Below are 13,934 nucleotides of genomic sequence, written 5' to 3'. Positions count from 1 at the left end.
ATATGTATAACCAAAAACCCCAGACCGGTGACGTCGTGTGTTTAATAATATTATATGTACACACAACATATCGCACGGTTGTAAAAAAGGACCCTTATAACAAACCTGAACGGGCGCGCGGCGCACAATGAGCGTTCATAAAACATTACATAATATTAAAACATTATAACGACGAAATATTTATTTATACATAGGCACACATACATAATATTATAATACACGGACGTACACAACACAAAGTCGTCGTACACGCAATAATACATATATACATATACAATACAAGACGACATATTATTATTATTACGTTGCGGACGCCCGCTCCGCGACTAAGTACTAACCCTTTTACGACGGTGGCGGATGTTCTTTTACAGGTAATATAGGTATATATAGGTATACACTTATATACCGTTTAGGGGAAAGGTCTCTTTGAGCCATGTTTTCTTCTTTCTTTCGTTTCTCGGTGGATGTTTTACTTATATACAATATTATTTTATACGCCAACATACACTGCACGTGGTGTTTAATATATTTGCGTCCCCGAGACACGACTGAACACCTCTCGCGTTTTCTTGTCACGGGTCGCACATCCCCTTATACGCGTATATTACACACACACGTGTGTGTGTAAGTACGCGGCAGTGGCGTATATAATGATAATGATATATTATATATACGCAACACACCACACCGCGAAACACCCTTTCGAAACATGTGGGTCGAATGTATAATATATGTATTATATATATGGCCACCGATTAGATACGATTTCAAAACGCCCGGAGAACAGCTACACGTATATATTCAGCGCATACTGCACAATGTCATACTGATATAATATAATATGCGATACGGTTACACACATTGACACACACCCATCCATCCACACGCACACACACACCTATCCATCCACACACCCACACATCGCCCGTCACATAATATACAAACAAAATCCTATACAGCGTGGTTTAGAAATGTAATAACAATATTATAAAACCTGACGTTGAAACTCGATATCCATAATTCGGTCTAGAAGTCTGCACCGTCATCTCATATTTTAATATACGTAAGTGTAAACCAGCCCCTATTTAAAATTTTTTTTTAATTCGTACTGCACACTTCTCTGTATAATATTAATCAGGGTCGAGGTGCTGGCACATGTACGTGCCTAGTACAGTGAAGGGGTGGTAAAAACGCTTTTTTTGCAACACGACTTTTAAATCAGTACACGATGCAATATGTTCGAAAAATATATAGGGGCTTAAATGTTGGGTGCATATATTCATATAGGTGAACATTTGGTTGAATTTTGTAGGGGTGCTTGCTAGCACTATCCAATTTATAAAGTGGCCCGCACGCCGATGACTATACATATATAAATTATATTCATGTTAACATGAACCACGGACTAGGGACATAGTTTATACATACAATTACTCCCCCTCCCCCACACATACAGACAATCCGACGATCAACAAAATTCACTACACATAATATAGAAAAAGAAATCATATAATCTATATTATATTGTATTAGGTACATCGTGGTCGTTCGTTAAAGTTTCTCGTTGTATTAACTTAAAAAATATACGTATAGTATAATGCGTCAATGTTCATCAATGTTGTTTAGCTAAAAACACCTGGGATTAGGTACCAATTAATATTTTTGGAGCGTCGCATTAGAAAAAGTAAGCATGAATGTTTACTAAAAGAAAAGAAAAGTAAAATAAAAAATATAAATACATTTCTTATATACATTATATTATTATTATGTAGGCCAGATTATATTATATTTTTTAACTGCGAAATAATTTGCAAATTTTTACGATTTTGACAAAATTTAATAATTAAAATGTTTATTCATTGCACAAAAAGAATCAAAATATTATGTAAATTTTATCTTGTATCAAAATTCAAAAGTGATTGTACGTATAAACATTTGATTTTTAGTCCAAGTAACTATATTTAATCGTTTTTTAGAAGCTACAAAAAAAAAATAAAAATAAAATCAATAAAATTGAATATTGATTTTGCGTGAAAAATTGTTCATATTTTTTTTTTTTGTTTTTCCCGATTATTTTGAAAATAATTAGGAGTTGTTTAGTAATTTATTTCTCCGAAATACCACTAGATCCAATTCACCACCACCTACTAAAAACCATTCCTAAAGTTGGAATCATAGCATTTTCTGGCCAAAAAAAGTAGGCAAAATAAAAATTATCGTATAATCAATAAATTTATCTGTTTATCTTAAATTTAAAATAAGTGAAAATTAAACTTATTGTGAACTAATTTTTCTATTTCTATTTAAGGTCCAAATGCAAGAATTGAAATTAACACAATAACAGAACATTTCAAATAGTCGAACAAAAAAAAAGAAAGAAGAAATACGAAATAGGTACCAAACATCGTTTATTAAATTATAATGCGTGTTATATAATTTATTATTAAGTCAATTAAACAAATAAAAAAATTTAAGAGCATATTTATGTTTTTTTATCTATATTATAAGTCCCTATCCGTATCCTAATCATAAAGTTTAAAATGTTTATTTTATCTGGCATTCGTACAATTACCAAACGAATTAAATTTATATCTGCCCTAATTTGGATTGGATTTGGGGATAAAATTAATTTTAAAACATACTCCGAGCCCCAACAAATCTATTGATATTTCTTGTATTAAAATCAATCCATTAGTTTCTAAATAGCTTTTTCAGACCAAAGGAATTTCACATTTATTTATTAAAGTTATTTTCAGAATCGTGACAATCACTCAAATAACGGGTAATTATCTATCTTTATTACGATTATCACTTCACAACAGTACAGCGATTATTCGTTTTTTCCCGAATTTATGATATCAGCATTTTCCATTCATCACAGCTCATTATATTTGCACAAACGCGTCTAAATGTCTAATACCGATATCAATCTAAATGCCAATTAATCAACTCATATATAGGTATGATAAGATGGACTATATAATATTATAAACTGCAATTATTAATAATTTAACTGTAAATACACTCAACAGTAACTAGTAAGTAATTGTAATAGTTTTAAGCGTCAATAACTATCGCCGATGATTTATTAATTAAAAGTTATGACGAATTTTATATAACCTAATAGGATTTAAAAACATCCTAGTATATCTTTATAGTTAAATATATTGACTTTACTATATAGTATATAGGATAGACAACCGTGATTTCATGACTTCATATTTACCCCTGTTAGTTAAATTAAAATGAGACATTGAAAAGACACAACGATTCACCCTATACACAATATACAAAGTATAATATACAGTAAAACCTTTCTATAGCGTACACCCATAAACAAAATAAAATATATCCCATTTATTAAAAGGTTTTAACAAGGTTTCAAACAGTGGCATAGCTGAGATCCTTAAATGCAGACCACGCGTAACAATGTGTTCTTGGGATTGTAATTTTTGTCATTGATATACTCGTAAATAATAATAATTATTGTAATGTGAACAAATCGACTTAAAGACAAATTTATTCTAACGAAGTGTTGTACTGTTGTATACAAAATAATATCATTAAACATTTTAGTTACTTTATGATATTTAAAAACAATTCATACGCATATAAAATATATTAATCCATTAGCAGAGTTCCAAATATAAAATCAGCTCTAACGCGGTATTTATTTTTAATATATATTAAAAAACTATGTATGCTTTTAATTTTTCATGAAATATTTAATATATCAATTAATAATCAAACCGTGAAAATATTTGAGCCGGTTATTTACTATAATTACCATATAATTTTTGAAATAAAATTTAGAGCTTATGAAAAATTAGAATCTGGGCTTTTTCTCAAAATAAATTCATTAGCGATGCTTGAGTACTGAGTAGGTATTTTACTTGTACTACACTAGTCACTGCTATACTTTTTCAAATCCAATAAAGTATAATGATAATATTACTGTTTTCTATACTATATACCTGTATACACATAAACACTAAAGTCATACACCACGTACATTTTATACTTAATAAGTTGTTTTTTTTAACTCGTTTACTCGCTTACCCATAATTACGATGATTCGTGTCAGAGAAATAACACGTTCATCATATAATCTTTAAACACGCCACGGCGAGTATAATATGTGAATTGTGAATACAGCAACGTACAATATTTACTATTCAAACAACTGTTTAAATCCTCGACACCTTTTGTTGACTGCAATAAATTACGTCTCTACGTGGAATAGGTCAGGAAAAGAATACGTTTTTTGGAAAACTGTCGAAGAAAAATATTTTTAGAACAAAACAAGCGCATAATTATACGGGTACAAAATATGTAGGTGTGTACTCACCGACCATAGGACAATGTCAAAGTAGTTGCCTGATGTGCTCATTTTTTGAATGGATTATTGTATATCTATACGCTACTATTCATCTCATCATCTGTGAAAATCACCATCGCGAGAACGGTGCACGTAGTCTTTGAAAGTCTCTGTCTCGAAAATTAAAGCGTCGAGCACGACCATTGTGTATATTATTAATATTCATGTCCGAGAAGAATAATTATTTCCATCACAACAATAATATAGATCATGACCAGTCGTCGTCGCTGGTTCACGAAACGATACGACGCAGAAAAGAACTCTGCTGTAATACTACGATATTACAATGATATCGCAATATTATGTTCAAAGCGCCGTTTTTAACTAGTAATCAATATGAAAATATTTCACCGTTTGTGTATTCTTACATTGAAGTTCCTCAAAATAGATCGTTCTTGACGAACATTTTATACCGAAAACGCTGAAATCAGAAACACTTACATGCGCAAGTCCGAATTAAGGGCGTGGGTGATGGGAGTGGCAAGGATTTGGAACTCGTCGATTTTAATGGCTCGCTTCTTCCTATAAATAATGTTCTATAAAAAAATCAAAAGTATCAATAATGGTATAATCACATAATTATTTTGCTAGTCTTATATTTAGTTTTATTTTATTTTAAACATACAACCGTAAGATAGTGGTTAATTTTTTTGTAGTTTGAAAGGTTAAAGTTAGAAAAGGGCCGTTAATAAATAGCTGGTATTTCAACGTATCCGGACTTTAATACGTATCAGTGATGACGAGATTTTCAAACATTTTTTATTTCTCTCTCAGCCTCTTGCAAGTATCTGAAATCTTAAGACCTTTTTTGGTCACACTGGAATATTATGTAGAATGATCAGTAAAGATGAAGTAAGTATAAATTAAAAAACTTTTACTAATTAATGACATATTAAATTTAATTCGAATACTGTTTTGCCGGTCGGCATGGTTGATTTCACTCTTTATGTGTTAAGTAACACGCGGTCACGCCTTCTTAATAAGCTCTCTCCCATAAAGTTGAAAAAAATTGCTAAAAATACTATGATTATATTATTTTTTACTGGATCCTCTTAACATATTATCCGCGCACCCACCCCACTTTATAACCCTAATATAATATGTTGCATCCGCGACAGGGATCGGCGCCACTGATGCATGTAATGTATTTACATTGACTCAAACGGTCTGTATCACTGTTAATATTTTCACGGAAAATCGTTATATAATATTTAAAATGAGTCGACTCATATTATGAACATAATATTATATAATGTAATGAATTGTTGTTTTTTATAAATTAAAACTTATTGTTATTGAAAAACTCGCACGTTTAAATATTTGCCGTGGAAACACTTGAACTTAATATATAATACTATAAAATAATATTATTTTGAATGTCGCAATTGTTTTCGTTGTATCGTATGTGTTCAACAGTCGTCGATTATATTATTAAATCAGAGAGCTACAATATGTGTATAATCAACGCCCACGTAATTTTATTGTGATAAATTGACTGTATTAATGTACGCCGATTGTCGATCAATGACAACGATTGTAACAAGTTGAATAGAATTCGTATATAATATAATATGACCAGCGGAAACGTACCGACAACATTTTCTACATATTATTATAATACCATTGATTGCCACGGGCTCTCTCGTATCATAGAGATATATGATCCGGACACGGGTAAAAGACATGCCCGTAGCCACTGGGGGAAGGGAGGCAAAGGGGCATTGCCTCCTACAAATATTACCATAAAAATTTAACAATGTGACATCAGTGTAATATTTAATTATTTACGTAAACTTTAATTTAAGTTTTATTTTTATTATTTATAAGTATTATTCGTCTTGCATTTTTAAAATAAATGTTTCATTGTAAATTCCCAAAATATTCTATTATATAAATGGGTATTAAATGGAAAATTACAGTTATATTAATTTAATGAGATATCAGTGTAAATAAATTAAAAACTGCAGTAATATTGTTTTTATATATAATGCCCTCCCTCTAAAAAAATTTTTTTTGCCCCACCTGAAAATTTGGTCTGGCTACGGGACTGGTAGAGATTGAGGTGATCTTCAGCAGCAGGGGGAATTAAGCGCTCAAAATGCCCTTTAAGCCTCACCGTTAACACACGATCAACTATAATGTTATATTAAGCATAGTTAGGTATGAATTATAATCGGTTATTGTCATCACGAATAATTTTTATAATTTTATTTTCAACCTCAAACGTCTATAGAGGGTATGAATATTGACTATAATGGTAAGTATTTTATCAGAGGCAATTATAATAATATTCTCCAGGTATTTCTAAACAAGTATACTCAGCAACAGATATCAAGGAAATTAAATGACAAATCCCCCTAAACAAAATAAAAATGGATGAAAGCAGGTAATATGGGTTGCAGCCGTATCGCTTCTTCATTATTATTATTATACTTTAAGCTAATGAATTTTTCTCAGGCAGACCTGTTTATATGTTTGTCTCATAGAAGGAAAATTTGTCGTGAAATAATATAATAGCAGTGTTGACCTGCGGTAGATGTAATAATAGAATTGCAGAGTTAATCGGGAAATCATACAGAAAATAAAATTGTAATAACTGATACATAAATATCATTAAATAATATTTAATTTTCTTCAAAAAAATTATTACACATAGTTGTTATATTTGATCACTCTTCAAGTAAGACAAACATGATTTGAACTATTAAAATAAATCACAAGTTTCAATTGTTAAACATAAAAATACAAATACTTACTTATCATGAGTTCAGAATCTCATGATACATACTTTATTGAGGCATAATTTTCCACGTTTGGTATAAGTATGCTAAATGTCAATGATGTTAACATTTTAAATTGATTAAATTAATTTTACGAGTACAGACATAAAATAACGAAAAAAGAAATAAAAACAGATTATGTACCTAATGTTAAATCTTTTCTTATCAAAACCCATATTTTCTTAGTCTAATATACAAATTAAAATAATAATAATGTTGTTATCAAAGACGGTAATCCTGATAATAATTGCTGGTATTTAATATAAAGCTGTTATACGACTTTATTTTTATACAGATTAAAATAAACATAATAATTTTAATTTAAAATTTTCTAAGAATTAATCAAGTGTTTACTTGATGAGTAAAATATGTACTTAACATCATTTTTATTTTGTTATTTTTAAAAACGTGAAACGTAAATGAAGTTTATTAAAAATAACATTTTCTATCCATCTTATAAATTAAATGTTGTAAAACATAATTATTAAAGTACTGTGGTAGATACCAAAACTAAGGTAAAATAATAATATAAAATTAATACAAACCACTAGCGTTTTACTATCAACTTTTTCATTTGTACAGTCGATGTTGTGAGGTGTGGAATAAGACAAAACTCTCAAATTATTTATACATTGTTTAAACTTTATAGGCTGTAGTATTAAGTTATAGTGATCAAGTGGATTTATCCATTGAGTTGCACTACGCTACTGCAAATCGATGGCGATTCAAAACCTACAAAAAACGTACTTATTGGCGTTGCACACTATTGAAAAGATTTCCTTTTTTTATACATAAGACATACGGAATGTGAAATGTGTGTTTCCAATACCTGTTGAAATGGCGAAATTAAACGGCAATGTTACACCAGGACTGTTATAAGCTGCTGTGGAATACAAACAAGAACCAGAGTTATGGATTATAAATATGATAGGTTAGGATAAAACGTTTTCAATTGGACGTCTGTGATTGGTCGGTATAAATAGAATAAAACAAAAATTAAATATTTAAATATTATTATATATTTTTTTAAACTAAAATAAGTAATTCAATTCTTACTATATATGTATATATTTTTTACATAAATATATAATATATTATATTTTTTACATATATAATAAATAATAATATAATATAATTATGTCAATTCTAAAACTTAAAGACAAATAGTTTCTACGTTTAAAGTATCGTCTAATGTCTATCTAAAACTAAAGAAAAAAAACTGTCGATTAAAAAAAAAACAACACGGTCCTATATATATAAACTGTATATACAATTTTTTTTTATAAAATATAAATTTTTTATTAAAACGACCGATTATATATTAGATATATATATATATATATGTGTATATAAAATAAAAAAAATTGTTATTCGATCTAAATTGAAAAAAATGCATTTCTCTTACAACACAACATATTATATAATAATAATAATAATAATAATAATATATTATACAAAATGGATTCATTCGCACCTACGAAAAATATCAATTTTTCCATCCATCCTCATGAGATCAGACAAATAATACATCACAGGTCGAACTACGCAGAGAAACAATTTTAACAATAAAGAACAAAATCCACCCTAACTAGTCGGAGCGGAACAATTTTTTGAGCTATTATTTTTCATTTTTTTTTTTTTTTTTTTTTTTTTTTTACTAACAAGAAAAACAATTAGTCTATACAAGATATTTTCACAACAAAGAAGAGAAAATTTTTTGTTCAAAATAACCTTGTGTAAAAAAATAGTTAAAACAATGAGATCGTTTCAGTCCCATATTGAAAAAAAATTCTGTTTAAAGATTATTATTTCGTTTTTATAATTATTATCTTATGATGTGCATAAATTTGAAATTAATTCTTGGCGTGCTTGAATTAAACGTTATAATATGATAATATAAATTAAGGTGATGTATGTATACTGCGAATAATCTACACTGATATACCCTCCCCCTGCAAATCACCAACGCCCGTTAAACGAATCAAATAATAAATAATATCGCTAATATCATACCTGCGTAGAAGACCCGATTGTAATACACATCACCTTTGGATTAAATTTTGATTCGCGAATTAAATTTTGACAGATATTTCTTTGGACATTGTAAAATTAGATATAAAGAGACCACTGAATCTTTGGATTTTTATCATTAAAATTGAGATCTTCTCGAAAATTGAAATACATTAAATCATGGAAAAAGATCGTCATATTAAAAAAAAAAAAAAACGAATAAAAAAAATTGTCTGACGAAAAACTTTTTAATTTTTCCTTCACTTTGGTGATGTTTTTTTTCTTACCACTCTTTTTATGATTTTTTCAACAAGCTAAAATTAAAAAGCTAAATGTATAATTGCACGTTAACATTAAAATCTAGAGCTAATACTAAACGTACAGACATTAAGCTATAATATGCTTAACGTAGTATTATAATTATATTATTGTGGATAAAAGTTTTTTTTTTAAAACTTTCATCTAATAGATAAGTTTTTCATTAAATTTGTATTATAACGTAGACAAATAAAACAACAAAATTGGTCTGCGCATAGGCGGTGGATAAAAACCGAACAATATTCGTGAAGGAGATCAAAAAACAAAACAGTATAAATATTAATTGTTTAAAAAAAAAAATACATAATTTTTAAAATTTTTAAAATTTAAAAACATCTGTACAATAACGATGGGGTTTGTTAAAAAAAAAAAAATATACACATAAAATAATGTCATATAAGAACGCGCGATATCAGGAAGAATCCTGGAGAAGAAGATTATATATAAATATAAATTATCATTATTATATTATAGTTATTATAGACTATCTATACTTGGGAGATCTCGAAATTTTGCGTCGAAAATGTGAAAAACTTTTGGGTAATCAAATTTTATTTTTTTTTCTTTTTTTAATTCTTATATCAATTTTTGTTTTCATATATTTACTCAGCTGTGCTGCCATTAATTCCCTATTTCGATTTAGATAGCCATCATCGTCGTCGTCGTCGTCGTCGTGACGGATCGGCGACTCCTCTTGTTTGCCGACTCGGATTCGTCCAAGACTTTGTTGTTAGAGCGCAGTGTCCTGTCGGCAACACTCAACGGTCGTTTCTTGGTTTTGCTCATGAAATCTAAACGAAACAAACAAAAAAAACAAAGGTATGCATAAGTAAACATATTATAGTAATATTATCAGTACCTAAAATTATTATTATTAAATTTATTATTTTAAAATATAATATTGGTACGACACAAATACGAATCAGGATCGTGCACGTCATTACGACGACAACGGCTGTAGGGCCGCAAGTGCGAGCGGAGGAGAGGGGGGTGATCTAATTTTACTCGAGCATCGTAGCGGGCCGAGGGCAGCGACCTCAAACAGTGGTTGCGAGGGGAACCGAGGAAGAGGGGGACGAAAAAAATACAATATACAAAAAAATAAAAAATAAAACAGATAACAACTCGGCCGCTAATGATAATAACGATAGTATAATATTATTATTACCGAGCACAGCTCTCTGGACCACGCCCATTTGGCGTAGTGCACTTATGTACGTGCGTACGCGGAGCAGCGGCAGAGGGGGTACACCTATATGATGACGATAATAATATTATAGCAATAGCCATTTATTTTATACTTTTTTTTTTTCATCAATTTACACATCGCGTCCCGAGAGCGGTCGTTATACGCGTGTTCTTCTCCCCACCCAAAGTACAACAACAACAACAACAATAATACGCGCATATACAGATATATATATAATAATAATAGTATAATATGTTTATGTGCGCGTTGGCGTATATGTGTGTGAGTGTGATGTGTATTTGTACGAGTGTGTGGGACGAAAAAAAAACCGGTCTCCCGAACACGTGTGCACATATGCAACGCGAGCTTATTATTATTAATATTACTATGGGCAGATCCATGTAGCATGTATGTATGTATGTATGTATAAATATACAGTGTATAGTGACACTCCTCTCTCGGGTCGAAAAAAAAAAATAATAATATTATGTCCTCGTACGCGCTCGTACGTCGTATACAATCGAACACAAACACAATATTAATAATAATGAATTTACATAACCTAAAAAAAAAAAAAATATGCGCGGTTCCTACGAAAAAAAAATTCAAGGTCTTTCGACGCTGAAATCGTTTTCGCGCCATTTCACAATCATACATCAGTACTACTACTACCTATACCGCTGCAGTCGCCGCCGTAATAATAATTAATATTCATTTCGCGCGTACATACAAGTTCTATCCGTGAGTTTCAAATATATATATATATATATATGTATATTTTTTTCTTAATTCGTTACCGTTTATCAAAATAATAACGGCTACCCTTCCCCCCACATAACCCTTTTGACGAGTCAAACAAAAAGGATGGTAATCAAGAATTTTATAGACTGAAACCAATCGGTGGGCGGCAGCACATCAATCTCGCGAATTTTCTTCGGATTGCTCGTAACGCGATTTACCGATTTTTTTTAAAAAAGGGTTTACAGACCATAAAAGAACCAATAATAAAAATAATACCCTACGTTAAAAACATCGGGGAAAAAAGCACAATTATTCCGAAAAGCAATATTAAAAGTAGTCTCTTCTCCCCAACGAACAATATTATCCATCCCGCTGGAGACTTTTATTACGTTTTTCCCACAGTAGCGTGGCACCCTTAGGTTCACTGCACCCCAAACGTACCGCGCAGGTGCCACCTATTGTGTTCTCGGATGGGGGAGCTCAAACTTCACACACACACAAATGCCGGTTAAAAACGAATAATTTAATATAATATACGCCCACGGGAAAGGAAAGAGACAACGGTCGTTATGTTACGCGGTAGAGAGAAAGTATCCGAACTGAAACCACCGTTGCAAAAAAAAAAAAAAAAACCGTCTCAACGTTACATGGACCCCGCGTCCTCGTTCGGGAGAAAAAGAAAGGATGATAATATTATATTGTTATCTTTATCATGATTTATTTTTATTACCTGTGACTTTAGATTGTCGCTGCTGCTTGCCAGCCATTCGGCTTTGTTGTTGTGCTGTCGCAGTGGTCGTAGAGTCCGTTGCGGCCACCTCGTCGCGACGCTTCGGCGGACAGACGCGTTCCCACGCGTAACGGTCGGCCGGGCTGTCGCGCAGCGGGCGTTCGTTGACGAAATCAAAGTTCCACGATCGCGAATCGGCCGCGGTGGCCGCGTACAATTGTCTGTCCAGCCACGCCCGGGTCTCTGCGGGATCGGCCGGCGGACCGAACAGCACGCGCCTTACGCTCAACACGGACGCTTTGCCCGTGATCGACGTAGATCCGTTGTTGTTGTTGTTGACGCTGGTGCTGTTGTTGTTGTTGTTGTTGACGTTGCTCAGGGAATCGGTTTTGGCCATAAGCACTCTCCTGCCGTTGTTAACGGCTCCTCCTCCGTCGGTGGTCGTTCCCGTCACGCCATACGTAACGGTCATGGTGATCGACGGGTTTAAATCAAACGAATGCACACGAACGTACCGTAAAAGTTTTAACGTCGGACGACGGTTATAATGGTCTTCCTGATAGACGCTTAGCTCAAGTTTACTCCTTCTCGTCCGTCACCGATTTGGCTCGCAGGTTGGGCGCACTTTAATCCGTCACACTGCAGCTCTGCTGCTGTTCAGACGGAGGTAAAGTTCACTTGAGTTCTAACTTGAAACGGGCTGACGTCGGCGCACAGCGGACGCGAGACGAAAAAAATTATTTTTTCAAATAAATAAACTATTATCAAAAAATCACACCGGGTACCGTTGGTCGACGACGTCGTAAACAGCGATGATTAAGTCGCGTCGAAAGCGGCACACACACACACACACAGTCACAAAAACGTACAGAAACAAAAAAATGGACGACGAGCGCGTAACGGAGCGTCGCGAGTGTAAAGTGTACGGCGAACGGCGAGAGAATGAATCGGGTCCGGCGGGTAAGTCGGGTAAGAGCGTCACCGCTGCGCCGAGGTCACGTATACTATATTACGGATGGTTGTCGGTGGGGAAGGGCGGCAGCGGCGGCACGTCATCCACGGACGCGCGCGCGCATGCGCACCAGCTCCGGCCTATCACCGCCTCGCGCGCGCGCAACGGCCGCGGCGGCGGCGTAGTGCGCGAACGCACCGCCACCGGCGCGGCGCTCGTCGACCGTTGTTGTTGTTGTCGTCGTCATCGTCGCCTCCTTTGCTCCCGCGCGCTCACCGGTTCGTTACGACGCCGATGACGGTGCGCCGTTGCCCGCGCGTTTGTTTTTCCGCCGAGCACGACTGCGCGTGCGCCAGTTTTTACTATAACCCGCCGCCCCCGCCGCCGTACCTACGAAACACACGCTAGTAATAATAATAATAGTAATAATCACGGCGAGAGGAGAAGAAAAAATAAAAACGAAAGAAAAAGAAATAATAATAAAACCCCAGCCATGTGCTCGGCCGCCGACGTGTGTGTAATGCGTATAATATTATTATTATTATTATTATTATTATGTACAGACGGCGAGTCCCGGCGCGTCGCGGCACGACGACGATAATATTATTATTGCCTCTTTCACACACACACATACACAGTGTCTTTATAATATTATAATAGATGTAATGCATGTATGTGTGTGTGTGTGTGTGTGCGTGTGTGATGTGTGTATACAATAAGATTCACGACGTCGTGCCGATTTCTTCGTTTAAATCCCCTCGTCACGGATTACGCGCTCGGATCCAAACCGACCAGTGTCCGGTCATCGTGCCCACATGTCGTCTAAATATTTACCG

The 13,934-nt window shown here is 33.3% G+C and overlaps 1 protein-coding gene across 1 annotated transcript; it reads right to left on the bottom strand.

The window, feature by feature from the left end:
* Positions 1–9,469: 9,469 nt before the first annotated feature.
* On the bottom strand, positions 9,470–13,141 carry LOC112597402 (cyclin-dependent kinase inhibitor 1B-like). Its single transcript, XM_025343447.1, has 2 exons — positions 12,147–13,141; positions 9,470–10,277 (listed from the first exon to the last, which is right to left on the bottom strand). Exons 1-2 carry the CDS (start codon positions 12,616–12,618, stop codon positions 10,126–10,128), a joined length of 624 nt encoding a protein of 207 aa, XP_025199232.1. The 5' UTR covers positions 12,619–13,141; the 3' UTR covers positions 9,470–10,125.
* Positions 13,142–13,934: the final 793 nt, after the last annotated feature.

Source organism: Melanaphis sacchari, unplaced genomic scaffold (genome assembly GCF_002803265.2).
Source record: "Melanaphis sacchari strain LSU unplaced genomic scaffold, SCAv2.0 Contig40_pilon_pilon, whole genome shotgun sequence".
NCBI classification, from domain to species: Eukaryota; Metazoa; Arthropoda; class Insecta; order Hemiptera; family Aphididae; genus Melanaphis; species Melanaphis sacchari.
This window is presented reverse-complemented; position numbering and strand designations above follow the sequence as displayed.